Below are 25,794 nucleotides of genomic sequence, written 5' to 3' on the forward strand. Positions count from 1 at the left end.
GGGCTATAGAGCACAGGCTCAGTAGTTATGGTGCACGGGCTTAGTTGCTCTGTGGCATGTGGGATCTTCCTGGACCAAGTCTCGAATCTGTGTCCTCTGCATTGGCAGGTGGATTCTTAACCGCTGCACCACCAGGGAAGTCCCAATGTCTTTTTTTTTTTTAACTTTTTATTTTATATTGGAGCTTAGCCAATTAACAATGTTGTGATAGTTTCAGGTGCACAGCAAAGCGACTCAGCCATACATACACACACACACACACACACACACACACACACGTATCCATTCTCCCCCAAACTCCCCTCCTATCCAGTCTGCCACATAACATTGAGCAGAGTTCCCTGTGCTATACAGTAGGTCCTTGCTGGTTATCCATTTTAAATATGGCAGTGTTGTACAATATGTCTTTATACTTATCTTTTTATACCTAGTAGTTTGTACCTCTTAGTCCCCTACCCCTACAGTGCCCGCTCCAGAGGAAGCTCCTATTTTTTAATTATATACTTATTAAAACCTTTGGCTGCACCGTGCCGCATGCGGGCTCTTAGTTCCCCAACCAGGGATCAAACCTGCGCCCCCCACGCTGGAAGGCAGAATCTTAACCACTGGACCGCCAGGGAAGTCTGAGGAAGTTTTTAAAGTAAAAGCAGACTCCATAGAAACCATAAGGTCCACTAATTATGTTTTTAAAGCTATATATGTCAGCACTGCCTTTTACTTCAGTTAGCCAGTAAGGTATAAAACTGTATTTTGCCCCAAATTTTACAAATAATCAAAGCATTCATTTAGTATCCACCACAGAGGGAGCACTGTGCTAATAACTCTAGGTGTGGTGCACTTTTTACCTTCAAAGAGTTTAGAATCTTTGTGCAGATTCTATGCAGACAGGCAATATGCATATCAAAAGAATTAGGCAACAGAAGAAAGATTACTATGGCCTAAAATGGTCCAGAAAGGCTCTGAAAAAGCAAATGAAAGTGATAACGGGGTTTTCACAGACAACAGCAGTAAAAAGGGGAAGATTGGGTAAGAGAGAATAGAAAGATGTGAGTACAGGAGCAGAAGGGAATAATATTCAGTGTGGTGAGGGAGCCAGTTGAAGTAAGAAGTGAAAGGCAGTGCAGTTAAAAAACTGAATGGGTTGGAATATAAAGGACCTTATAGCAAATTAAGGAAATGATATTTTGGAGGCAAAGCTGTGTTTCAGACAGATTAGGTATAAAATATAACTTGGATTAGAAGGTGAGCAATTAGCTTGAAAGTGATACAGAACAGGTTTGGAGATTTAGTACTCTTTAGGACAGAAATGACAGCTGGCATAAGGCAAAGAGATGATATATCCAAGGCAGAAAGGGATATTCCAAGTAGAACTAAGGACTAAACTTGGGCACACTTAGATAGGGCAGAGGAGAGAGGGAGACGTCATAAAATGACAACAACAGACAAGATGAGAAAGAAGAGGGAACGTGACTCTGTACTGTCATAGATGCTGATGTATGAGAAAATTTCAAGGATGGAAGATAAGTGAAATTGATGGACCCAGATACTGTTTTGATTTCACCTGTGAGAAGGCCTCAAAAACAAGTAACAAGCTGAAGTAAATGTATCTAAGGGTTCTCAGCTCAAGGTACTCAGACCCTGACTTTTAGAAGCCTTGCTACTTGAAAACATATTTTTCAGGAACTTCAGGAAATAAGGCATTAGTTTTCTAGTGGCCCAGAGTCATAGGGACTGGCCACTAGTCTCTGAAGGTTTTAACTCTTTAAAATCTGGACACTAGGTCCTAGCCCAGCTTCCAAGTGAACCACTGGATGGAATTAGCATTGTTCACTTGTTTATCACTCTGAATTTTAAATGATTTTAAGAATTCCGATTGCTCTCTTATGCTTTAAAGTTTTATTTTCATTTTTCTTTTGTCCTTTAAATTTTTTCGTTGTTCTAATTTTGTTTTAGTATTTTGAGTGTCCTAGGATTGTCCTTACTGTACAACCTAGAACTCTGGCATTTGGTAAACTTGCTCAAATTAGAATTTTATGTTAATCGTATCCTTATTGTTTCTTTACAAACAATAATATACTATTTAGTCACTACTTCCTGCATTATAATATTTTTATATTTTTATTGCTTTTGCTTAGTATTCTATGAGTTCTTTTAGAGTGTTAAGATTTTACTTTGATATGTTTGCTTGAAAGAGGAGACTGCAAATGTCAAGCTAGAAAGGAAGACTCAGACAATAGAAGTAGGATTTAATGATTCAACCCCACCTCAGCTGGCACCCAGTACATGGCAGATTCAAAATAAATGTTTGAGCTTCTAGAAAATTTCATAAAGTCACCATTTTCTATGCTAACAAGCATTGCTTGTTTAAACAAGCAATGGTAGGAAAATTCAAATGTTGAATTTATCAACTAATAAGCATCCTGTTACAGTCTGGGGAAAACCTCTACATAAAAATGTAGGCTGGCTTATATTAACTGGTATATTAGCTAATTCAAGCACTGTCTGCCAAGAAATAGCAATGCGTATCACCAACCAAGTCAGAGCTAAAATATATCCTAGAATGGATGAAATACTAGGAAAGATACAGAATTTTCAGGAGTCTCCATAGGAGAAGAATTTTCAAAGCTTGCTACTGCTTCAAGTGAGCAAGACGTAGAGTCTCCAGGCCTCAAGAAAGCAAAAATGACATGAGGTAGGTTGGGTGGAAGCAGCAGCATCTGCCTAGTAGAAACTCGTGCACCCTGAATAGGACTCTAGGGAAGGATATAAAGGAAAGAGGAGGAGTTTCATCCAATAAGTAAATATTGTGAACATATGTGGGGCAAAGTTTCTCACTGATGATGATGGGAGTTAGAAATAAGGAAAGGGAGAAAATTAGAATTAACCCATGGCACTAGATTAAATGGAGGTTTTTGGTGCGAACTCATGATTTTTAAAAATAGATATACTAGAAATAAGAATATAAATGTGTTTGTGCATGTAAATTGTGTATGTGTGTGTGTATACACACACACACACAAGACAAACATACATACATCTAGTTCTTAGCCTTGTCCACTGAGAGGATGACCAGGAGTAGCAATACCCTTATAGCATTAAGTATACTTACTACCCAGACCTTGACTTCTAAATACCATTGTCCACTTAAAGGACGCAGGTGCTTTGAGAAATGGCCAATATCAAGGTTGACGAAGAGAAAGTACAAGATGAGAATGAAATATCATGTTCCAGAAAGGGTGGGCTCAAAGAATGATGGGGTGGGGACTTGTCAAAAAAATTCAGAAGTCAGCCTGACAAGGGCTCCCAAATCTAAGACAATTTGAACCTCATAACTGATAGCCATAGCAACAAAATATAACCCACTCAGTAAACAGGAATCCATGAGTTCATACTGATATAAATAAATGAGAAAAGAAAGCTTTTCCTTACAGTATAAAGAAAGCTTTTCCTTATAGTATAATGCCAATTAATAAATGTAGAAGGAATGATAAAATTTAAAAAATCACCACTTGGCAACCATTAATCATGATTACTGAATAACTGATTCAGGCAAGAATTATCAATGGGTGTTAAAACTAGTGGGTGAAACTTTGATGAGGGTGTTAAAACTAGTGGGTGAAACTTTGATGAGGAACAAGATGTCTACAGAGTATTTACAAAATACTATTACAAAGAGAAAAAGAACAACTTTACAGTGAAGAAACATGGTAGATATCACCTTCATCAAGTAACTGCTAGTGACTGGACAATTGAAACTGTGCAACACTAGAAAGAGCATTAAAATATCATTACTTTTTTCTGATATACCTGCCAAAAAAGCATATTCTGACTATGTTCAATGACATCCACATTTTAAAAGATGTTTTGTTCACATTTTGCAAATAAGACTCCTGTAAAACATTAACACTGTTCTGAATTGAAATACATAAAGTTTGAGAAGCATTATTATATAGTAAGAAAGTAAAACAATAAAGCTCATTTGAAAAGGCCAAAATATTTAAGATTTAAAACCACAGGAATGGGCTTCCCTGGTGGCGCAGTGGTTGAGAGTCCGCCTGCTGATGCAGGGGACACGGGTTCGTGCCCCGGTCCAGGAGGATCCCACATGCCACGAAGCGGCTGGGCCCGTGAGCCGTGGCCGCTGGGCCTGCGCGTCTGGAGCCTGTGCTCCGCAACGGGAGAGGCCACAACCGTGAGAGGCCCGCGTACCGCAAAAAACCCCAAAAAACCCTACAGGAATGAGGCATGTACCTGCCTTTAAAACAGGAACAATAAGAACAAGCAAATCTTTCAAGGGCTTTCAAAGCTTACCTTAAATTTATACTTTGTACTACGTCTGAGATTTTTCACTGTGTAAGCAAGGTCTTCTCCATCATATTTAGGCTTAAAACCATATCCCTGGAAAGGGAAAATAAGTCTTCATTAGAGGTCTAACAGCAGAAATATGGGGAATAAGGAATATGTGAAAAGACTCAGGTCCTCTTCATCTTCTGTTACGTGCAATGTGATTAATGCTTGGTTGAGGGTAATCTTCACCTTGATGCTTCTATCTTGAGTAGACAGATCCAGAAATGCTACTGAACATTTGTAGGAAGATGGAGAAGACCACTTATTCTCAGTAAATACAGTAGCCAAGAGAAGATCTTTGTGTTGAGGGAAAATGAGAGACAATGGTAACATCACCATCAGTAAGCTTATCCCTAGAACTAACAGGAATTTCCCAGACAGATGTTGCAAGAGCTAAACAAAACCATAACTATTTAACATATTTAACTTTCCCTGAACACATAACTGTGTTTAGGTGAACAGATGAATGGTTGTGCTGGCAGGTTGTGATGTCACTTATGTTTGGCATTATTTATAGCCCCAGGGACAATGCTTCACTACTTTCCCAATGTTATTTTTAAAAATTAAAAAGACTGAGATATAATTCCCAAACCATAAAATTCCCATTTTTAAAGTATAAAGTTCAATGAAACCATTGTTTAATTCCTAGTTCCAGAATAAAGCCTGTACTTTACTTTCTGGTTAGCAGTCACTTTCTCTATGGATTTGCCTATACCCATACAAATGGAATCACACAATATGCAGTTTTCTGTGACTGGGTTCTTTACTTAGCATAATGTTTTCAAGGCTCATTCATGTTGTGGCATATGTCAGTACTCCATTCCCTTATGTGGCTGGATGGTATTCTACTGCACGGATATATTACACTTTGTTTATCCATTCATCAGTTGACGGACATTTCGGTTATTCCCACTTTTTGGCTATTATGATTAATGCTGCTGTGAACATTGGTGTACAAAGTTTTGTACAAACATGTATTTTCAATTCTTCTGGGTATACACCTAGAATGGACCAAGCTATTTTTTTTAAATTAATTTTTATTGGAGTATAGTTGCTATACAACATTGTGTTAGTTTCTACTGTACAGCAAAATGAATCAGCTATACATATACATATAACCCCTCTTTTTTGGATTTCCTTCCCATTTAGGTCACCACAGTGCATTAAATAGAGTTCCCTGTGCTATACAGTATGTTCTCATTAGTTGTCTATGGACCAAGCCAGTTTTGACTCATATTGCTTCAAAGTAGCTCTGAAAAGCTATGGAACTATATATAACTAGGAGAAGACAGCCTAACTCTTGTTTAGCTTAGGTCTAGCTTACAGGAGATGGGACACTGGTAACTAGATTCAGGCTGCACTATATAGTCTCATGTGAGGCTCTTCAAAGTTTCTGTGGCACTTGGAGAAGCAATGCATGAACACAGTTGGAGAAGGGAGACATTCTCTTTTCTTATCTTTTAGAGTTGCTTAGTCTACAGCTGTGGTGATCCTTCCCTCTCTTTATTTTCCCCAAAACATATATACTTAAAATGTAGTCTGTGTTGTTCCCAGGCATAAAATGTATCCAAACACACATAAAAACCAAAACCCCCTCCAACACATCAAGAAAACAAAAGGCTGAGTTGTCCCTCACTTCTAGTCCCTCCCAAACAGTAACCAACCAAGGTTTCAAAGCATCTGGGAAACGATCTAACTATTGTGGCAATATTTACTGTATCAGGATTAATGTCACACTGAAACGTTTTAAATACCATATTTAAAATACATACTTACTGAAGTTTCTTCCTCCATCTCTAAAATATAAGAAATTCCTTCATCTGATGGTGTTCCTGAGGGTTTACTCCATTGTAAGGATAACCAAGTAACCCCAGCTTTAATTAATATAGGACTTGCTGGCATAGAAGGGGCACAGCCTGAGGTGTAATATAAGACTTCTTCACTAAAACCACTGTTGAAGCAAATGGTTTTTAAGAAGGAATGAAAAATAGTTATTTTTTATAGCCAAAGAACTCATTTTTGATAAGTGACATTTTTGGGGCAAATGATAATTTTGATAATTATCCAATAATATATCTTGGATTTGGTAATATCTTTATGGTAACCAGGTCAGATACCTAAAAGTAAATTAGTATTCTTTTAAAACTGCAGTTTATGTAATTAACAAGTTCTCTCATAGCTTTGCTAGCTAGGTTAGTAACACATCTTAACTATATCAACAAACTAATAACTAAGGCAGAATTTTTAGTGGATAATTTGGACTGTGAATAATTTATACAAATGAATAGTCTAAAATATCTACATTAAAATGTATCTTACCTTGGACCATAGTCATTTTTGGCTGATAGTCTAAATTTACAACCCATTGCTGGTGACAGTTTAGTAATTTTAAATTGCTTCTGTAAGCCCATGTAACACTGACAAAATTCTCCATTTCCTTTTCCCTAAAAGAAACAGTTATTATATATCATTGTACATTATTGTAAAAAGAAATCCACATTAATTCCTAATTGATAGTAACATATTAGCTAGTGTACATTAAAAATCATCTTTGTTACATGCATGTCATGAATCTCAAGAGAAGTCTAAGATAACACATCTTTTATATGATACTCACTGTTCATTAATACAGAATTCAAAAACTGAAGAGCAGGCATCTCTGTATATAGCTTCTTGAACTAAACACCCTGTTTCATAGCTGGTGCTTAACCTCTGGCTTTTAGTAAAAGAAACTCTTTCCGGGTATGGATCCCACAATCTCAATGGGGGGACTGGTAGCGGTGGAAATAGGCTGATCTTTGATATGCATAACTGGCAGCTTTCCTCAACCTATGAAAAGTTCTATGCAAACAGTTTCAAGAAAAGGTCCCTACCTATCCCCAAACCACCTAGATAGCTGCTAAAATTCCTTAAAGATTTTGGCACTACTACTGCTTAGATTTAATACTGAAAGAGTATAAACAGAGAGAAAAATCCCATTACAGGCATTAAGATGGGAGAGAGAAAAGTCTGCAGTTCAGGACAACTGAAGAGTTTTAGAAATTTAAGATGCTACATAAAATCAACACATTTTTTATTTTCTACCCATTTCTCGTTATTGTGTGGTAGAGGTAAAGGGCGGTTAGGGTGACCTCTGCTTCAAAGAAAACCTTTAGTCTGAATCTGGTTGCTTTATTGAACTCTAATGTTAGTTTTAGTAGTGTTTATAGTTGATTCTATCAAGTTATCTAAATAGAAAATCATGTCATCTCTAAAAAATGATAATTTTGCTCCCCCAGCCCAGCCACCATAGCTCTACCTCTTGTTTTGATTCCAAATCATACTGTATTAGCTATAACTTCCTGAATAATGTCAAATAAAGGTGGGGAAAACTGGCAACTTTGACTTGTATTTGCTTTGACTAGAAGCACTTTTATTGTTTAGTGATAGTACTGCACTTAATACAAAGTTATCAAATAAGGAATTACCTTTCTATTCCTAATTTGTTTTGAGTTTTAAATGAGATGGGTGATAAATTTTATCAAGTATCTGTCATAATTTATTAAGATGATACGGTTTTTCTTCTCAGTTACTATGATACAGCAATAGACTTCCTAATTCTGAATTCTCTTAGACCTTCTGGAATAAAACTTACTTGGGTTGTGCCTCAATTTGAATTCCCAAATTATCAGCGGAATTTCTTCTACTCCCTCTGGCCCCTCCTTTTAGCTGCAGTGAAGCAGCAGGGCAAAAGAGAACATGATATATATAAATGACAGTAAAACAAAGTACTAAACAATAAAGCCCAGTATGTTTGCTGTGGTAGGCTGAATAACAGCCCCCAAAGTTATCCAGATCCTAATCCCTGGAACCTGTGAATGTTACCTCACATGGTAGCAGTAACTGTACAAATGTGGTTAAGGTAAGGCTCTTGAGATGTGGAGAGATTATCCTGGATTATCTGGGTGGGTCCTAAATGGAATTACAAGTGTCCTTTTTAAGAGGGAAGCAGAGAAGGACTTGAAGACAGAAGAGGAAGACCATGTGATAATGGCAGCAGGGGGAGAAAAGGCAATCTGATGTGGCCATGAACCAAGTAATGAGCACAGCCTCCAGAGCTGGAAAAGGCAAGGAAATGGGTTCTGCTCCAGAGTCCCTGGAGTAAGCACGGCTGTGGTGACACCTTGATTTTGGCCCAGTGAAAGCCATTTTGGATTTCTGGTTTCAAGAATTATAAGAGAATAAAAGTGTTGTTTTAAGCCACTCAGTTTGTGGTAATTTGTTAAAGCAGTCACAGTAAATGAACATGCTTGCCTTTAAGGCTTATAATATTCCATCAAGTTAATTAACCAAGTGATAGCTTTGATGGTGGTTTAGTTGAAAACAATTAGAACACTGGAAGTCTGGTCAGCAATGGTTTCTAAGAACACCATCTGCTGACTCATACACCATAAACAAAAAGGTATTTCTGCCTGAGGATATGCATACATTTTAGCCTAATTTAAAAAGTTTAAATGTACTTACCTCATCCCATTCTAAAATAAAACTCTGGATTTTAGAACCATTGTCACTAGGTGCCTAAAACAAACACCAAAAAACAAACAAAATAAGTACAAATTAGTACTTTTATAAAAGATATTGTGACGATCCAATCTAAGGCATCTATTGTGTGTTGCAGATGTTCTCTGGGATTTAGCCCTGGAAAAATGGGCACAGAGAATACAGAAATACATGCGTATCCTATAATCCTTTTAACTTCAAGAAAAGAAAACAAATCAACAGGCTACTCGAATTTTTATGAACACTGAAACAATCTCTTTTATCAAGATCCCTTTTAGAATCCTTTTTTTAAAAAAATTTATTATTTTTGGCTGCGTTGGGTCTTTGTTGCTGCGCACGGGCTTTCTCTAGTTGCAGCGAGCGGGGGATACTCTTTGTTGCGGTGCATGGGCTTCTCACTGGGTGGCTTCTCTTGTTGCAGAGCACAGGCTCTAGGCCTGCAGGCTTCAGTAGTTGCGGCTTGCAAGCTCTAGAGCACAGGCTCAGTACTTGCGGCGCACGGGCTTCAAACCCATGTCCCCTGCACTGGCAGGCGGATTCTTAACCACTGAGTTACCAGGGAAGCCCTGTAATCCTTTAAAAAAATAAATAAATAAACTGCCTTTTACCAGAAGGTTTTATCAGCTTTAAGCTCCTGGGATAGATCCTGTCATTTTCATTAAAACTCAACTTACAATCTGAAAGTGATATTGTGTAATACACTAAACAGTGAAAGAAATAGTGATCTGAAAGGAACTCCAAGAGGGCATACTGTCTGGATCTCTGCTTCTAGACTCCACATGTCAACCGCCTAAGACTGCTAATTCACCAATCTGTTAAATTTCAGTGGTGAAAATTTCAGCTTTTTTGGTCATTTTTCCCCAGTATTTTAATCATTCTAGAATTTCACCTTCATTTCAGTACAATGAAGAATTGTTCTTTTCCTCTAGGACTTTTGAATGTGCTTCTGGACATCCATACAGGTGAAATATCTGTTTATAATTATTACTGCCTAGACCCTAATTCCATTTTACAAGGTATTTGTGGTATAGTTTTAACAGTTACTGTATTCCCCTAAATGCAACTACTATGCAACTTGGGAAAGCTTGTACTTAATTTTATTCAGAAATTTACCAAGACCTAGGTATCATTTCAGAAAATCATGTCACCAATGACAGTGATATCTGTGGTATGTGAATTACCAATTCTATCTAGTGTCTTTCCATTTCATTACATCTTGTGTAGCTGGGCACAAATATTTATATATCAAAAAACATATTATTCTATTAAAAATAATTTTATTCCTCCTTTAAGACATATTAATATTTTAAAAACTATGAGTCTAGTTATTATGAATCTCATTTTAGGATAAAATTCAGGATATAAAGGTGTCATTACAGAGTATTATAGAAAGTAGTAATGAGCCTGAGAATTACACATTGCAGTGTCATCACAAATTCAGTATAAGGGCTGCTAATTTTAAATCAGTCTTTTCTGCTATACTTAACATTATAGGAAGAAAAACCGATAAGAGTGTTATTTTAGGATATAAGGAACAAATGCCTCTTTAATACATGTGAAGAGCAAGCGCAAGTTACCTTTAACCTCTTTTTGTCTCCAAAAACAAATGAAGTTTAATACTACAGAAGAAAAAAAGGAAAACAAATGTCCAGTTGGAAATACTCTAGAGAACATTCTTACCTTCCATTGCAAAGTGAGTGAATTTTTGGTCCGATTGGCTATCCTTGGTGGATTAGGTATGTCAGGTTCACAGCTCAAGGTGGTAAAGGTTTCAGCTTCAGAAGGAGTTCCCTTTATAGAATTGTATTCTGCCTGGACTCTAAGGTGATAGAATAAATTGTTTAAACCTGCAGATAGAATCACTGTATCCTACCATTCTATAGCATCACCTTTAAGTACAGGCAAGTCAGTAAGATGCCCTCTAAATGTTCTATTGAGAAAATATGCATATCAGAAATAAAGGGTGACCCTTAAAAAAAAGAAAAATAGAATAGGCCAGGGGCTTTCATATTTTTCTGACTGTCAAAAGTAAGAATACATTTTAAACTGTGACTGTGTCTCTGAGATATGCATTTATACACACCCACACACACGCGCACACACACACGCATGCACGCACAAGTACCCTGAAACAATATCGTTAACTAGGGTAATATACTGATACTTTCTATTCCATTTGATATTTAACTTTAAAAATTCTGAATATAACCCACAAAATTAATTTCATGATTCAATAATGGTTGCAATCCACAGTTTGAAAAATATTAGGATGATACTTTGGGTTTATCCATAGGATGTATAATTGAAGACTTAATTTAATAGTTTAATAGGAATAATCCCAACTACAAGTGTTCTTTTTAAAAATAGAGGTGACTGACTAAATTGTTATACTGAGTCCCAGCTGGGGAGACCCTAGAGTCTATAAAACAATTTCGGTAAATTATAAAAGAGAACTGTGCAGAACAAAACAGTAGTATCTAAGTTATCCTAATTAAATGTTATGAAATTCTCAGAGTTTTAATATCCCAAACTTGTACAAAATAGGATGGAGTAAAAATACGTAAGTAGCAAATATTATTTATGATTCTGTTTTGTAAAAGTTTCAAAAGCTGGGACAATTTTCCAGTGCTGAATTAGATATTACAGCTATATTATATATATTATCTGTATATTCATTCTAATCCCTAGGTCCTACAAACAGGGTGATTTACCCTTCAATATAACATTTGAGTTAAATGTTTTTGTTTTTTTTGGGAAAGTGTTGATAATTATACCACAAGAAAAATCAAAGTCCACAAAACCCATGTTTTTAATCCAAAATTAATATTTAAATTATATTCTAGCCTTTTAAGGAAATCATTAAAAACAAACAAACCCTATGCTATATCATATAAAAGCAACATATAGGAATTCCTTACTTTGCATGGTAATCTGTAGCTGGTTTGAGATCATTTAAAGTGACACTGGTTTCTTCTCCTCTGGGGAAAAAAAAGGCAACATTTCGTTGTCTGATAAAGCATTCCAGAGGATATGTATTATGTACACTACAGTTTGTGGTACTTTATGAATTTATACTGCTTCTTACTTTTCCAACTGTAACCACATTCAGATTGCACTAATGTGCAATTTGTGTAATTAAGATATATGCCGAACTTATTAAGCATGTACCTGAATACCACTTTAAAACAAAAAGGTATGCTAAGCAAATCAATTGTGTAAGCCAGACTTTTTTTTTTTTCCCCTTGTGGAGTTAGGGAAGATACTTAGCTTACTGAAGAAACAGAACCGTTTTCAATTATTTGAAAATCCACTGGTATATAATTAAAATGCTAAATAACACATGTACTACTGAAATCAAACCTACCGAATTTCTACAAGGAGTCTGCCACTACTGGATTTTATTTAAAATATAACATGGAACTTTATTTAAAATGTTAAAGTTTAATGAGTAGATTAAAAACAACTGAATCATAATTTAAGGTAAAGCATTTTTTACCTTTTACCATTTTTGGCCACTATTAAATTTTCAAATATAATAGTACATATTTTCTTAAATAATCATTTGATACAACTATTATTTGGGTATGTAGCCAACAAACTAGCCTGTTTTCTCTTCCTTTTCTTTTAAATCACTGTTCTCTGTTTCATTTCCTTCAGTTAAGTTTCTCTCCTTTCTACTTTATGGACTTCTTCCTCCAACCTCCCACCTCCCTCCCACTTTCCTTCCACAGCTATCCTGTTTCTCAAATCAAAGCCAGTGAATTGTATGAGAAAGGAAACATGTCTCACTGATAGAAGTACACCTTAATGAATCAGGCAGTTGTAGTAGCAGCCTCAGAAAGAGACCTTAATTGGTGCAGGGTAAAAAACGGTGACTAAGGTTGCTAATGTCCCTCTTGTTCTCTCTGGTCAGGCTGCAAATGGAGATAAATCCTTCCTCTTAGAAAGCAGCCATATCAAACTAGAACAGCCATTAACACAAAAAGAAACCTTTACATTGATGGTCCGTTACCCTCTGTTTACCTCTTAGGTAGGTTTTGTCTCTTTTAAGAAAAAGAAATAGAATAAACACAAGGAAGTCTCAAAAGAGAGAAGGAGACAGGACATTTTTATAACCTTATGTTGCTAGATGATAGTCACTGGAGCAGTTTCTCTTTCCTTTCTTCCCCATACTAGCTATTTTTTTGAAAAAAGATACCAAGAAGGCTGATGTATCCAGTGTTGTGTGTTAATAATGATCATTCAAATGGCTAACCACCTCCTTTACAATCTTCCTGGTGGTGAAATTATAACTAGTAATCGACTTTACTGTTTTTCATCAGAATAAGCAATTTCTATATGAATAAGAAGAGAAAAATAATTTATTTTACAACCATCAATCATAAACATCACAATTTTAGCCACTGATACTTTCTAAGGCTTCTTGGTATATAATATGCTTTAAAACCAAGAAAAGAGAACTATGATTTTTCAAAGTATGATTATTAACATACCAACACACAAATGAGGAACAATGGTACTAAATTCATTTTACAGTGGGATATGAGCTTGTACATATAAGAATTAAATCCAGCTCCCTAGCGGAGCAATATCACATTGCATGAGTTCACAATATAAGAGTTCTCCATTTCTGGTCCTGGCTTCTACATACTACAATTTATATTTATGTCTCAGGAATACGTGAATAGTGAAATATCTATTAGGGAGCCTACTGAAAAATAAAAAAGCTGAATGTGGGCAATGAAAGTGATTATTCCAAGGGAGTGTAGACAGAAATGTAAACCAGCCAGCATTTGGACTATTTACATTGAAATTACTATCACTGGTAAACTTATAGATTCAAAATAAAAGCATGAAGAGGGAAAATAGCACAGAATTAGTTTCAAGCTGTTTTTGCTAAACCATTAACTTATAAAATGGCAGGGAGTAAAACGTAACAAATACCTACGCATATACACTTTTATATTTCCCATCTTTTCCAGTACTTGAGACCAGAATTCCATAACCATAGAGCTCTGGTACAGTAGTCTCATCTGTTTCGCCATTAATGAGGCTGGAAGGAGGTGACCAGGTAAGTACTACTGTCCTTGCCTGGATGTCTGAGGCCTGCAAAAACATAATATTTGAAAGCTCTTTGAAACAACTGTAATGTGTACAACAAACAGTAAAAAAAATCTAATGGGGTTTCAAGATTAAATAAAATATATCTAACTACTTACATAAAATGGCTCACAAATAGAAACCTGTCCTTTTGTAGATGAGATACAATTTGCTGTGCAAGGGCAGATAGGTTCAACAAAGGTTTAAAGACCATTTGGGGCCGTCTAAAACTATTAGTGTAAACATCATATACAGTCAAAAGATGGGCAGAAAAAACCCACTTGTAACATGCTTGAAAGGGTTCCATTTCCTCACTTTAGAAAGTGTCTAACAATAAGAAAAAGACCAAAAACTCAACAGAAAAATGAGCAAAGGACATGGACTGTCCAAAGAAATATAACTGAATAATATTTAAAATAAAAAGATATATAATATATATCTAACTACATTCATAATTAAATAAATGTAAATTAAAACAAGATATTACTTTTCATCCACTGGGTTAGGGAAGATTAAAATTAATTAATAGATGAAATACTGGATTAATATCTAGTGTGGTGAGGGTCTGGAGAAATGGGTGGTCTCTTAAATGAGGATAGGAGTATAGATTGGTACAATCCCTATGTAGAGCTACTTGGGAACCATTATAAAAATTTAAAATGTGTTTACTTTTTGATTCAGGAATTCTTCCAGGAATTTTTTTTCATAATAATATTCCATAAACTTACGTAAGTACATAAATATACACCCTTAAGAATACTCATCGCAGCACTCTTAATAGTGGCAAGAAACTGGAAATTGGTATAGCTTCTTAACATATTACTATGCAGGTGTTCAAAAAATGAGGTAGACATGTACGTGCTGACATTTAAAGAGATCCTCAATATACTGGTGCTATGTAATAGAGGAAAAACGGAAGCTGCAAAGCAATATATATGCTATGATTTCAGCTGTGTTAAAGAAATTAAAAAATGCATACAAATATCTGAAAGTGTACTGTAAAAATGTACTAATCCTTACCTTTGGGGATTTTGTGAGTATGTGTGGTGGGATGAAGAGAGATATGAGAGAAAAACAGGAGGTCATAGCATTTTTACATTTTGGATTACTTTTATAGAAAAAGTCTAATAAAGAGGAAAAAAAAGTCTAGGGATTTGATTTAAACTAAAGATTGGTAAGAAAGGTATCAGATTATATCAATACCCAGACATTAATGTAAAAGCTTGCTTTAAAATTATCTACATTTAATGATGACTATCTTAGTCAAAGACAATAAAACAAACAGAAACGAAAGAAAACCACTAACCACTAGGATGAAGCCCCTATCTTGAATTAGGCAGAATAAACAATCTATACACAAGCATAACTTTCTCTCCTTTTCAAAGCTCTCAAAGCTTGAGTAAGTTTAGAAGACTGTTACTGTATTTATTTTGCTTCTGCTGAGTCACAGGAAATGTAATATTTACTGTCATGCTGTCTTTAAAAAGTCTTAGTACAGTACTGTGTTTCATTTACAATGGACTTAAAAGTGATTCCTTGTTTTAACCAGTGTCCATCTGGCTATTAATCTGTAACTATGTAAGGTTTTCGTTCCTTTTTTAAACAAACATACTGTTAACATACATGTATCTATACCCTTTAGAGTTTCTTGATTTTATGGGATGATCGGGATGATCATAACTGTGTTAAAACTGTGAGAACAGTGAAGTGAACAGTATTCTGAAGGTAGGTAAGTTAATAGCATTAACTGGCATCTACATTATAAAGCTTATTAGGCTTTGTGGGTACTGATTACATCATCAAAAGCATAGGCAATAGAGAAAAGACTAATCAGGGAGACAGAAGACTTGTCACTAATTTGCTTGGTGATACTAAACTCTCAACCTTTTAGGTTCCAGGTGTCATCTATAAAAATGAGTGAAATGATCTGTTTACCTTAATTAATCAAATACAGTATATTTAAAATGGCTTTTTTGGGGAATAAATCTAGATTTACAGAAAAGTTGGGAAGATAGTATACATACAGAGTTCTGTATACTTTCTACCCAGCTTCCTCTAATGTTAACATTTTATAATGATGTATTTCTGTCAAAACTAAGAAATTAACACTGGTAGAATACTATCAATTAAAATTTTAACTAAACTAAATAGACTTTTCCAGAATACTATGTTGATTACCAAGTATAGCTTAAAAAAAAAATTAGACACACTGCTAATTTCACCTTTTCTAGACAATCCATTTTTACAGAATAACTCTTGGTCCCAAAAGATATTTTATTACTTGCATATAAATGTTAAGGCACAAAAGATTACACTAGGGTTGCTGTGGAAAACTTCATGAGAAGTGAATTTTGAGTAGAAGTGTAAAGGATTTGGGATGGGATATAATTTTGGTAGAAAAGAAATGGGTAAGCTGCTGGAACATGTGTGAGTGTGTATTTTTAAAAGTTACCTAGTAATTTCATGTCCATGAGAACCATAGATTAAGGGAGAAAGAGAGAGAGATAGTGGACCATTAAAAGGATGATAGGAGAACAAGGAAATGATCAACAATGTCAAACACTGGAGGGAGATCAAGGAGAATGAATGTAGTCTGAAAAATGCCTAAAAATGCTGTTTTCTGGTGCTGGTTTCAGAAGGATGTAACCAGTTGTAAAGAAGAAAGAGAAGTGGACTGCCATTAAGGTACTGTGAAATTCCTGTGTAAAGATGAGGTTTTGTGTGTGTGTGTGTGTCCAGGAAAAAGTAGATCCTAGAAATTTATAGCGAAAAAAAGGATAAAGCTTGGAATTCAGTTTGGCATGGGGAGAATTAAAGGTAAAGAAGAAATCTAAGATAATACTGATACTGTGAGCCAGAGAAATCTGGATGAGTAAGTGTTCACTGATGGGAATACTGAAAGGAATTAGAAAATTAAAGGGATCTACTAATCCAATTCCTTCTTTATTTTAGAGGAACAATGGAGAAGAGAAAATAGTTTAGGAAAAATGATGAAGAATTTGGTTTTCTAGATGAAGTTCTAGTTGGCAAAACATACAAACTTGGGTATTCTTTAGGATGCTTCAGGAAATGTGGTTCTAGAGAAAGAGGTGAATAATGAGGGTTAAAAATAGATACAGAAATCATCTGAAATATGTCTTCTACTTGTATGCTACTTTAGAAGTAAAATTTCCTTTTATATCCACCTCACTTGATCCTTATAATTATGCTCTAAAGCAGGCAAAACAGACATAACTATCTTCATTTCATAGATGAAACACATTCAGAAAGGTTAAGTGACTTGTCTGAGGTCACTCAACTAGTGACTAGGGCCTGAATAATTCAGTTCTTTTTTTGCTACACAATGCTTCCATTTTTTATTTTAAAAAATTAAAAAAATTTGTTTTATCTTTTGGCCATGCCACACGGCATGCAGGATTTTTGTTCCCCAACCAGGGATCGAACGCACACTCGCTGCAGTGCAAGTGTGGAGTCTTAATCACTGGACTACCAGGGAAGTCCCCACAATCCTTCCATTCTGAATCCACTTCTAGACAGTAGCTGAAAACAGACATGACCGTGTAAAAATACGTGTGAGTACTGACAAAGACTAAATGGTAGTAGGCAAACATGAAAATAGAAGTGGTTGAATTATGTACAGTATATTTTAACTTTTGAGGAAGCTTGTGGTCTTTGTGGGGTAGTGATCAAAACCATTCTTGAAGAAAAGCTGTTCGAGCCCTAGTCCGGGAAGATCCCACATGCTGTGGAGCAACTAAGCCCGTGCACCACAACTACTGAGCCTGCACTCTAGAGCTCGTGCGCCACGACTACTGAGCCCACAAGCCACAACTACTGAAGCCCGCGCACCTACAGCCCGTGCTCTGCAACAAGAGAAGCCACTGCAATGAGAAGCCCGCGCGCCTCAACAAAGAGTAGCCCCCACTCGCTGCACCTAGAGAAAGCCTGCGTGCAGCAACGAAGACCCAACGCCGCCAAAAATAAATAAAAATTTATTTAAAAAAAATTCAGTTTGTACAAGCACTTTAATCTTTTTTCTTATCTGATGGAAATATTTTTTCTATTAGAATGATAGCCTTTATTTAGGCTATTCTAAAAATATGCAGAAAATTTTATGTAGCCAGTTTTGCTGTCATACCTTTTTCTGATTTTCTGATTTCTTCTATTACATCTACACAAAAAAAGGACTGGGGAATATTAACTTTCTTCTATGGTTTGATTTTAACTCTTTTTGTATATGGAGTTAATTGGATATATTTAATTTGGAAATAATATAAATGGGTTTTTAAAAAAATGAACATCAGCTGTACCTACACTCCTTATTAGATCTTTGCTTGGTCCAGTCATTTCCAATGTCATTGAGCATATATTAAAACCTTGTTTAAAAATTCTTGGTTGAGTATTCTGCTTCACTGATTAAACTGTCTCACCTTATGTCAGATCTGTACTGATCCACTACTGACCTCACATTCCTTACATATAGTTAAGTTTTAAACAAGGCCTGAATATCCCAAAATCCTATATGAATATACTAAATATAAATGTCAAGAAAATACATAAGATACTTACCACTGGTTTGACAATGTTGGAAAGAAGTGCTTCAAAAGCTTTAGTTTCTTCATCTTTTTCTTAAAAAAAAAAAAAAAAAAAAAAAAAATGAACCTAAATGCAATCATCCCACTCCCTTCCCAATATGTCTTCTAAAACATATACCAAGTGGTTGGTATTTGAGAGTTTTATTTTCTAGTTTTTACCTCTTAGTTCATATTCAGCAGCTTGTGGCTCTTTAGAGTTCTTCTGCCTCAGTTTCTATGTCTGTTTTAACCATGATTACTAATTATAATACCACTATATACATCTGAACTAGTCAATAAGTTTTACGGAAAGTATATTTTTATACTTAAAAAAAAAAAGTAAAGAATACTCTCTCTCTGGAAAGTCCTTATTTGCCAATCTCATACCTCTTAATGACAAGTTAACTAAGTATTTGTTTCATGACATGCCTTAACTGTGGTTCCCAAAATAGGAATATAATTGACTTGACCATAACTTATAGCCACCACTGATGTATCTGAAACTTTAGCTTAACTCTTCTGAAACATCAGTGCTGAAAAGAATGATCAGAAGGTCTCAAAAATATGGGAGAACATTTTGATAAACGTTAATATACAAGCCAAGAGGCTGTTACAGCATTAAATTTGTTGATGGGGAATGGAAATTTTAAAGAAAAGGAAGTAATGCTCAGAGTTCATATGGTGAAAGTCCCAGGATAAAGGAAGGATCCAAGGGAAACATGGGGATTTTGAAACAAAAGAACTTTTGAAGAAAGAAATGGACAGTACTCTATCCTAACTACAGAGTATATAAATAGATTGGTGAATGACAGAACTAGTTGTTATCAAGGACTTGCTATAAAGAAGCTGGGAGGATTAAAGAGTTTTGATAAAAATCAGCATAGCTTATCTAGGTCCAGAAAGAAGAAGGAAAGGAATCTGGATGAACTTCGAGTTTTCCTATCAAAGAGAAATTTCTCTTGGTTAGTAAAGTTTAGATATAGGTGAAATTATTAATTGAGCTTTCCCAAAATGTAAAAAGAAATACCCTAGTAACAATTTAGGTTCTAAAACTTTCCCGTCACATTTAAGAAGTGTTAGGCTATTAATCGACAGTTTATGTGAAGCATGACGGAATGACTGAAAGGTTAGAATATACTTTTAGTAGGTTAAATGATGATAAAAAGTACAATTAGAATATATTTTATTTTAAATAGTTACCTTCTATTTCTGTATCAATTTGTGCACCACCTTTCCCCCTTCCTGACTTGTTCTTTGCTGAACCTATGTTTACACCACTAGCATTCTGCCCTTTCATAAGCCCATTATGTTCACTTATGGGAGAAGGGCATTTCTGGGGTGATGATGGTGGACTGTTCATTTTATCCTTCTGTGTTCCTTGGCGATCCTTTAATTTTTTCTGCAAACGTTCATATGTCTTACTAGATCTTTCATCTCTAAAGTTGGACCTTCCATGTGTAGAGTGGGCATCTAAGAAGAAATAAAAAATAAGACATTTAAAAAGGTCACTGTCTCCAAACCCATTTATGGCATGAGAAAAGAACAGGAAATAAATCTATCTATATTATATAAAACTTATGTATTTATTATAAAGTATTTCAAAGAATAATCTTGTATAACAAAGCTATTTCTGTGTCTCCACCAACTGAGAGAACCAAGCTTTGTGACTTGATTATAACTGTTATCTTATAGACACTTCTTTCCTTCCTCTTTTCTCAACTATTTATCTCCATAGAAACAGCTTGGTGGTGTGCTATGACTATTACAGGTGGGGAATAAGAGCTGAACTGAGCTGTGTACAGTTCTTTTACTCTTTTGTAGCCATTACTTTTAGCATCTCTTTCAACCTCAAACATATCAACTAGTAAACAAAATCTCCACCTACCTAAATTCCCTTATGACTCAAAAAAAGCAAATCATCACTAAAAAAATAAGGTTTTAAGAGTCAGCAAAAAGAAGTGAGTGGGACTGTTAACTAATAACAGAATCTAGGTACAGAGTATTACATTTTCAGATATTGTAAACTCAGGGCTGAGACTTAGAATGTATTCATTCTAGTAAGTCATAGAGCAATATAATATAAATCAATACCCTCATGAATATTGTTAAATCAGTTGTCCTCAGAGTTCATTTTCATTGTAAATTTAAAATCTGTAGTGAGGAAAATATTTTTCAAAGGAAAAGTCTCAAAAATCTCAGTAAAAAAAGTTTTATCAGTGATTTAAGAAAATTCATATAATATTCTTGAATACTGTAAGGATATGCACAATAATATTAAAATAAAACCCCAGGAATTTGGGTATATACAAGTAAAAGAGTAAGTTTAGAGCCTTACTTCATATTATACACAAAAATTAACTCAAAATGAATCAAAGACCTAAATGTAGGAGCTAAAACTATAAAACTTATAGAAGGAAACAAGCACATATCTGCATGACTTTGGATTTGATAATAATTTCTTAGATATGACACCAAAAATACAAGCAATCAAAGAAAAATAAGGTGGACTTCATTAAAATTAAAAACTTTTCTGCATCAAAGGACACCATCAAAAAAGTAAAGAGACAACATGGGAGAAAATATCTGCAAATCATATATCTGATAAGAGACTTGTATCCAAAATACATAAAAACATTTACAACTCAACAAAAAGATAAATAACCCAATTAAAAAGAGGTGAAGGGGCTTCCCTGGTGGCGCAGTGGTTGAGACTCCGCCTGCCAGTGCAGGGGACACGGGTTCGTGCCCCGGTCCGGGAAGATCACACGAGCCGCGGAGCGGCTGGGCCCGTGAGCCATGGCCGCTGAGCCTGCGCATCCGGAGCCTGTGCTCCGCAACGGGAGAGGCCACAACAGTGAGAGGCCCGCGTACAGCAAAAAAAAAAAAATTAAGTTCATTGGACCACTGCATGAGCCTCACCTGGAAATTTGTTAGAAATGCAGAAAACCAAACCACACTCAGACCTATGGAATTAATATGCATTACTTGGGCAATAGAAATAAGTTTGAAAAAAATGTAATATATTACATAATATATATAATACATCTACTACTTACAGGCTGTGCTACACAATTTAAATTTTGTATTTAGAGTTATTTCTTCTACAGATTTACTAAGCGTAAATGACAGGTACTGATTAAATGCAAGGAAAACAGTGATGAATAAAACATTCAGTTCTTAGGTGGTTTACAGTTAAATAAGGGAGAAAGACATCCAAGAAAAGAACAAAAAAATCAAATTGTGTTAAGTTCTGTGAAAGAAACAAAAGGTTTCAGTGCTAGAGATTGACAAGGATAGGTTAGGGAAGATCTCTCTGAAAGCTGAAATCTAAAGAAAAAAAATAAATGAAGCCTTGCATGGAAAAGGGGGAAGAGCACTTCTGGTAGAGAGAACACCATTTGCAGAAGCATTGAGGCAAGAAAGAGCTTGGTTCTGAAAAACTGAAGGTGGGGCACATGCATGGGAAAAAGTGGGACAAGGCAGCATCTTGTCCAGGGCAGCGGTTTGCAACCAGCGTCAATCCTGGCCCCCAGGAGACATCTGGAATGTCTGGAGATATTTTTAGTTGTCACAATCGAGTCAGGGTGAGGGCTGGAGTTGTGTGCTACTGGCATCTAGTGGGTAGAGGGCAGGGATTCTTCTAAATATCCAAAATGCACAGTTCTGTCCTCCACAATAAAGACTTATCCTTCCTCAAAGATCTAGAGTGCCGAGGTTGAGAAATCCTGGTGCAGGAGAAGGGTTTAGGATTTTATTCTAAATGCAATGGAGAGTCACTGAAATCTGTTCAACAGAAGAATGATCTGATTTATATTTTAAAATGATTACTCTGGCTGAGCCTGGATGGTTGGGGGTGGCAAGAATGACAGCAGAAAACCAACTGGAAGGCTGTTGTTGCAGCTGTCCTGACAAGAGCTGATGGTGGACTAGAACTGAGGAGCAGTGGAGAAAAAGTAGATTCATTTGGGAAACTTCTGAAAGTAGATGCCAGTTGAAGTGGGTGTTGAAAGAGGAGGAATCAAATGTGGCCACGTCTGGTTTTCCCTTGAGCAAACTGAGTGGACAGTGGTACCATCTATCGGGATGAAGATGGCAGAGAAAAGCAGCTTCCATCATTGAGATTTATGTTTTAAAATGCTATAACTGAGATGTATGAGACAATTTAAGTGGAGTTATCAAGAAGGCATTTACGGGAGTTCCCTGATGGCCTAGTGGTTAGGATTCCGGGCTTTTGCTGCTGTGGCCCAGGGTTTGATCCCTGGTTGGGGAACTGAGATCTCGTAAGCCGCATGGCATGGTCAAAAAAAAAAAGGCAGTTAGAAATAAAAGTCTGTGACTCAGAGGAGAGGTTTTGACTGAAGATACAAATTTAAGAACTGTCAGTATATAGACGGTATTTAAAGCCATAGGAAAGAATAAGATTATTATTTTGTGTGTGTGTAGTTGTCTGTTCTTTACAAAATTTAAACTCCCTGAGGGCAGATGTTATGCCTTACTGTTTTTTTCAGTATCTTACAGAACCTAGCAACTTTGGTTAGTGGCATCAGAGGCTTCAGGATTTAACAGCAGCATGATTATTCCTGGCTAAAAAATTTCCTCCGAGCCTAGAGAGCAGCAGGACAAAGAAGACCTCTTGTTTGAATGTGTCCCCAAATAAATATTGCTGCATGACAGAAGTTACTTCTCCTCTTTGATTTTCTGTTTACTCATCTGCCTTGAAAGGTGATCATGAGGATGAAACATTTAACATAGTGTTTTTTTGTTTTGTTTTTAAATTAATTTTTATTGGAGTAGAGCTGATTTACAATGTTGTGTTAGTTTCAGGTGTACAGCAAAGTGAATCAGTTATACATATACATGTATCCACTCTTTTTTAGCTTCTTTTCCCATATAGGTCATTACAGAGTATTGAATAGAGTTCCCTTAACGTAGTGTTTGAATAACAGAAAATGATTGTGATACTGTTACCATTTTTTGTTTCTTTTATATAGTAATAGTACCTATTATATCCAAGCAAAAAATAGCCAACTCCATAAAACAGGAATATTTTTAGATACTTACCTACATCTCCATATACTTGTGAAGACTGATACTGTGTCATATACTGTGTTGCCATGTCTCCAGCTCCAGTTACTGGTGAGTACATGTGGCGTGGTGGAGGGGGCATCATGGTTGGTACAGGAATGAAACCAGGCAGAGGAGGATGTGGAGAACGATGGATGACTGTGTGACCACCAGGATGAAACTCTGGTGCCTGAGGAACCACAACAACTCTTCGAACACCATTGTCTTCAATAACCTACAAAATGAACAACAGATTAAAAGCTTCTTCCATAGGATGTTAAGCAGTCTTTTTCAAATATGTTAGAGTAAGAATTTTTACACCATTAGGAGTTAATTAAGAAATTTTACAGAACCAACATGAACAGGTTTTATTAAGTACATGACATACATATGAATTAGCACTGAACAGCGTGAAGTAGTTTTTGTTATACAATGAATATAAATCTTAAAACACCGAGAAGACAAGCTAAATAATAATTTAAACAATGAGTTATGACATCTGGTATTTATCTTACGTGATACATGCATTTAGTGATACAGTAAAAATGAAGGGAGTCTCAAGGGAACTTTTGGTTTGAACATAATATGGGAAAAAAGCTGGATCCAGACTCCTAAGATCAACCATATATTGAATTTAGGTATAAAACTCTTAGGACCATGACCAGAACACTTTTAATAACTGAAGATCATTTCGAGGGAGGCAAACACCTAATATATTAATTCCCAGTTAAGAAAAATATCTGTGGCTCTGAGTCATAGAAATTACATGTTTTTAAATAGGGGTCACACTGTGGCAAAGGATTTTTTAAAATGCCAGATTTATTCCTTTTGAACCTCACTGGACAACAAGGACATACAGGAAGGCCTAAAAAGATACAAGATTTAACCTCAAAGTTAGAAATCCTTCTACTCAAACAGGGTCCTTAATCTTTTAGACTTAAATGATTACTACTGTAGTACAACAAATGGCTAATAACAGAAAACGATTAAAATGTAAAGTGCTAACTTAAAGGCAAATGCTGATATTTTCAGGAAGTACATGTTTTACTATGCTTAAACAAACTGCAAATTTTATTTATAAACATATGTGCTTGGGAGGAATATTCGAAAACACACTTATTTGGGGTATAGGTAAGCCTAGATTACAAATAAATTACTGCTTTAGAAAGAATATAGTTGCTACTAAATAGCCTATTAAACTAACCTTACCTGTTGGAGTGTGAGATGACTTGTCTGTAATATGGGACCAGAAGAGCAAATGAATCAGTGTTTTTATACACTAGCTCTAGAACTACAATGCCTGGCTTCTAACACAATGGATGCTTCATATCCCACCTCTCTCCCTATTTAACTCAGTTCTGGATTCAAGCCTCAGACAAGTGCATATGACTGACTGGTGGAAACTAAATCATACCTGGAAGCCTAGCTGAAGATAATCTGGAAACTGTTTAGTTTTTTCAGCCTCTAACCTATAGGAACGGACATTAGACGAAGTCTGAAATGGATTCTGAGTGACCCAAACCACAGTGTCTGTCATTAACATACTACTTTCATCTTTCTCAACTCTCTGACTCACAAATCTTAAATGATCCCGCCATTTCTGATAGGACTGTACCGTACATACTCTTAAACCTGCCATCCCATCTGGTTCCCACCTATCGTTATTGCTGTATCTTCTTCCACACCAAATCCTGAACCCTTAATTCCAGCCAGGCTGGTATACTAAAAAAAACTATCTTCATACCTAACCTACATATTTCTTTATCTTGTACTTTGGTTTATGCCATCTACCCTCTTCACTTTGCTCCCACTCTCCTTCCAAATCTAGCAATACCCTCCTCCATTCATTAAAAAAACAAAAGATTTGTTTTTGAACAAAAAGAAATTGTTAATTTAGGAGAGAAAATACAGAGTGATGTGTTTATGCGGGCACATACACTAACGGGCCGACAAACACGACATAAAAGTAAATTATTGAGCATGCTGCATGGTGATAAATACTACGAAAAAAAAAAAAAACAGAACAGGTAAGGGGGATTAGAAGGATTGTGGGAGGGGAACAGGTTGTAGTATAAAAGAGTGATCAGGATACACCTTATTGGCAAAATGAAATTTGAGCAGAGACTTGAAGGAACTGAAGGAATTAGCCCCACAAAAATCCGAAAGAGTG

General features: G+C 35.8%; 1 protein-coding gene across 3 annotated transcripts in view; it reads right to left on the minus strand.

Moving 5' to 3' along the window:
• FNDC3A (fibronectin type III domain containing 3A) overlaps positions 1 to 25,794 on the minus strand; it is a 169,223-nt gene that overhangs the window by 28,533 nt on the left and 114,896 nt on the right. For all 3 annotated transcript variants that reach the window (XM_007466430.1, XM_007466429.1, XM_007466431.1), the window contains 10 exons: positions 23,622 to 23,859; positions 19,761 to 20,030; positions 18,556 to 18,614; positions 13,835 to 13,992; positions 11,805 to 11,864; positions 10,567 to 10,705; positions 8,851 to 8,904; positions 6,667 to 6,791; positions 6,124 to 6,298; positions 4,312 to 4,398 (listed from right to left, as the gene is read on the minus strand). In XM_007466430.1, the coding sequence (XP_007466492.1) occupies positions 4,312 to 4,398; positions 6,124 to 6,298; positions 6,667 to 6,791; positions 8,851 to 8,904; positions 10,567 to 10,705; positions 11,805 to 11,864; positions 13,835 to 13,992; positions 18,556 to 18,614; positions 19,761 to 20,030; positions 23,622 to 23,859 (1,365 nt within the window). The remainder of the gene's footprint in view (positions 1 to 4,311; positions 4,399 to 6,123; positions 6,299 to 6,666; positions 6,792 to 8,850; positions 8,905 to 10,566; positions 10,706 to 11,804; positions 11,865 to 13,834; positions 13,993 to 18,555; positions 18,615 to 19,760; positions 20,031 to 23,621; positions 23,860 to 25,794) is intronic.

The sequence above is a fragment of the Lipotes vexillifer genome, unplaced genomic scaffold (assembly GCF_000442215.2).
Source record: "Lipotes vexillifer unplaced genomic scaffold, Lipotes_vexillifer_v1.1 scaffold384, whole genome shotgun sequence".
Lineage (NCBI taxonomy): Eukaryota > Metazoa > Chordata > Mammalia > Artiodactyla > Lipotidae > Lipotes > Lipotes vexillifer.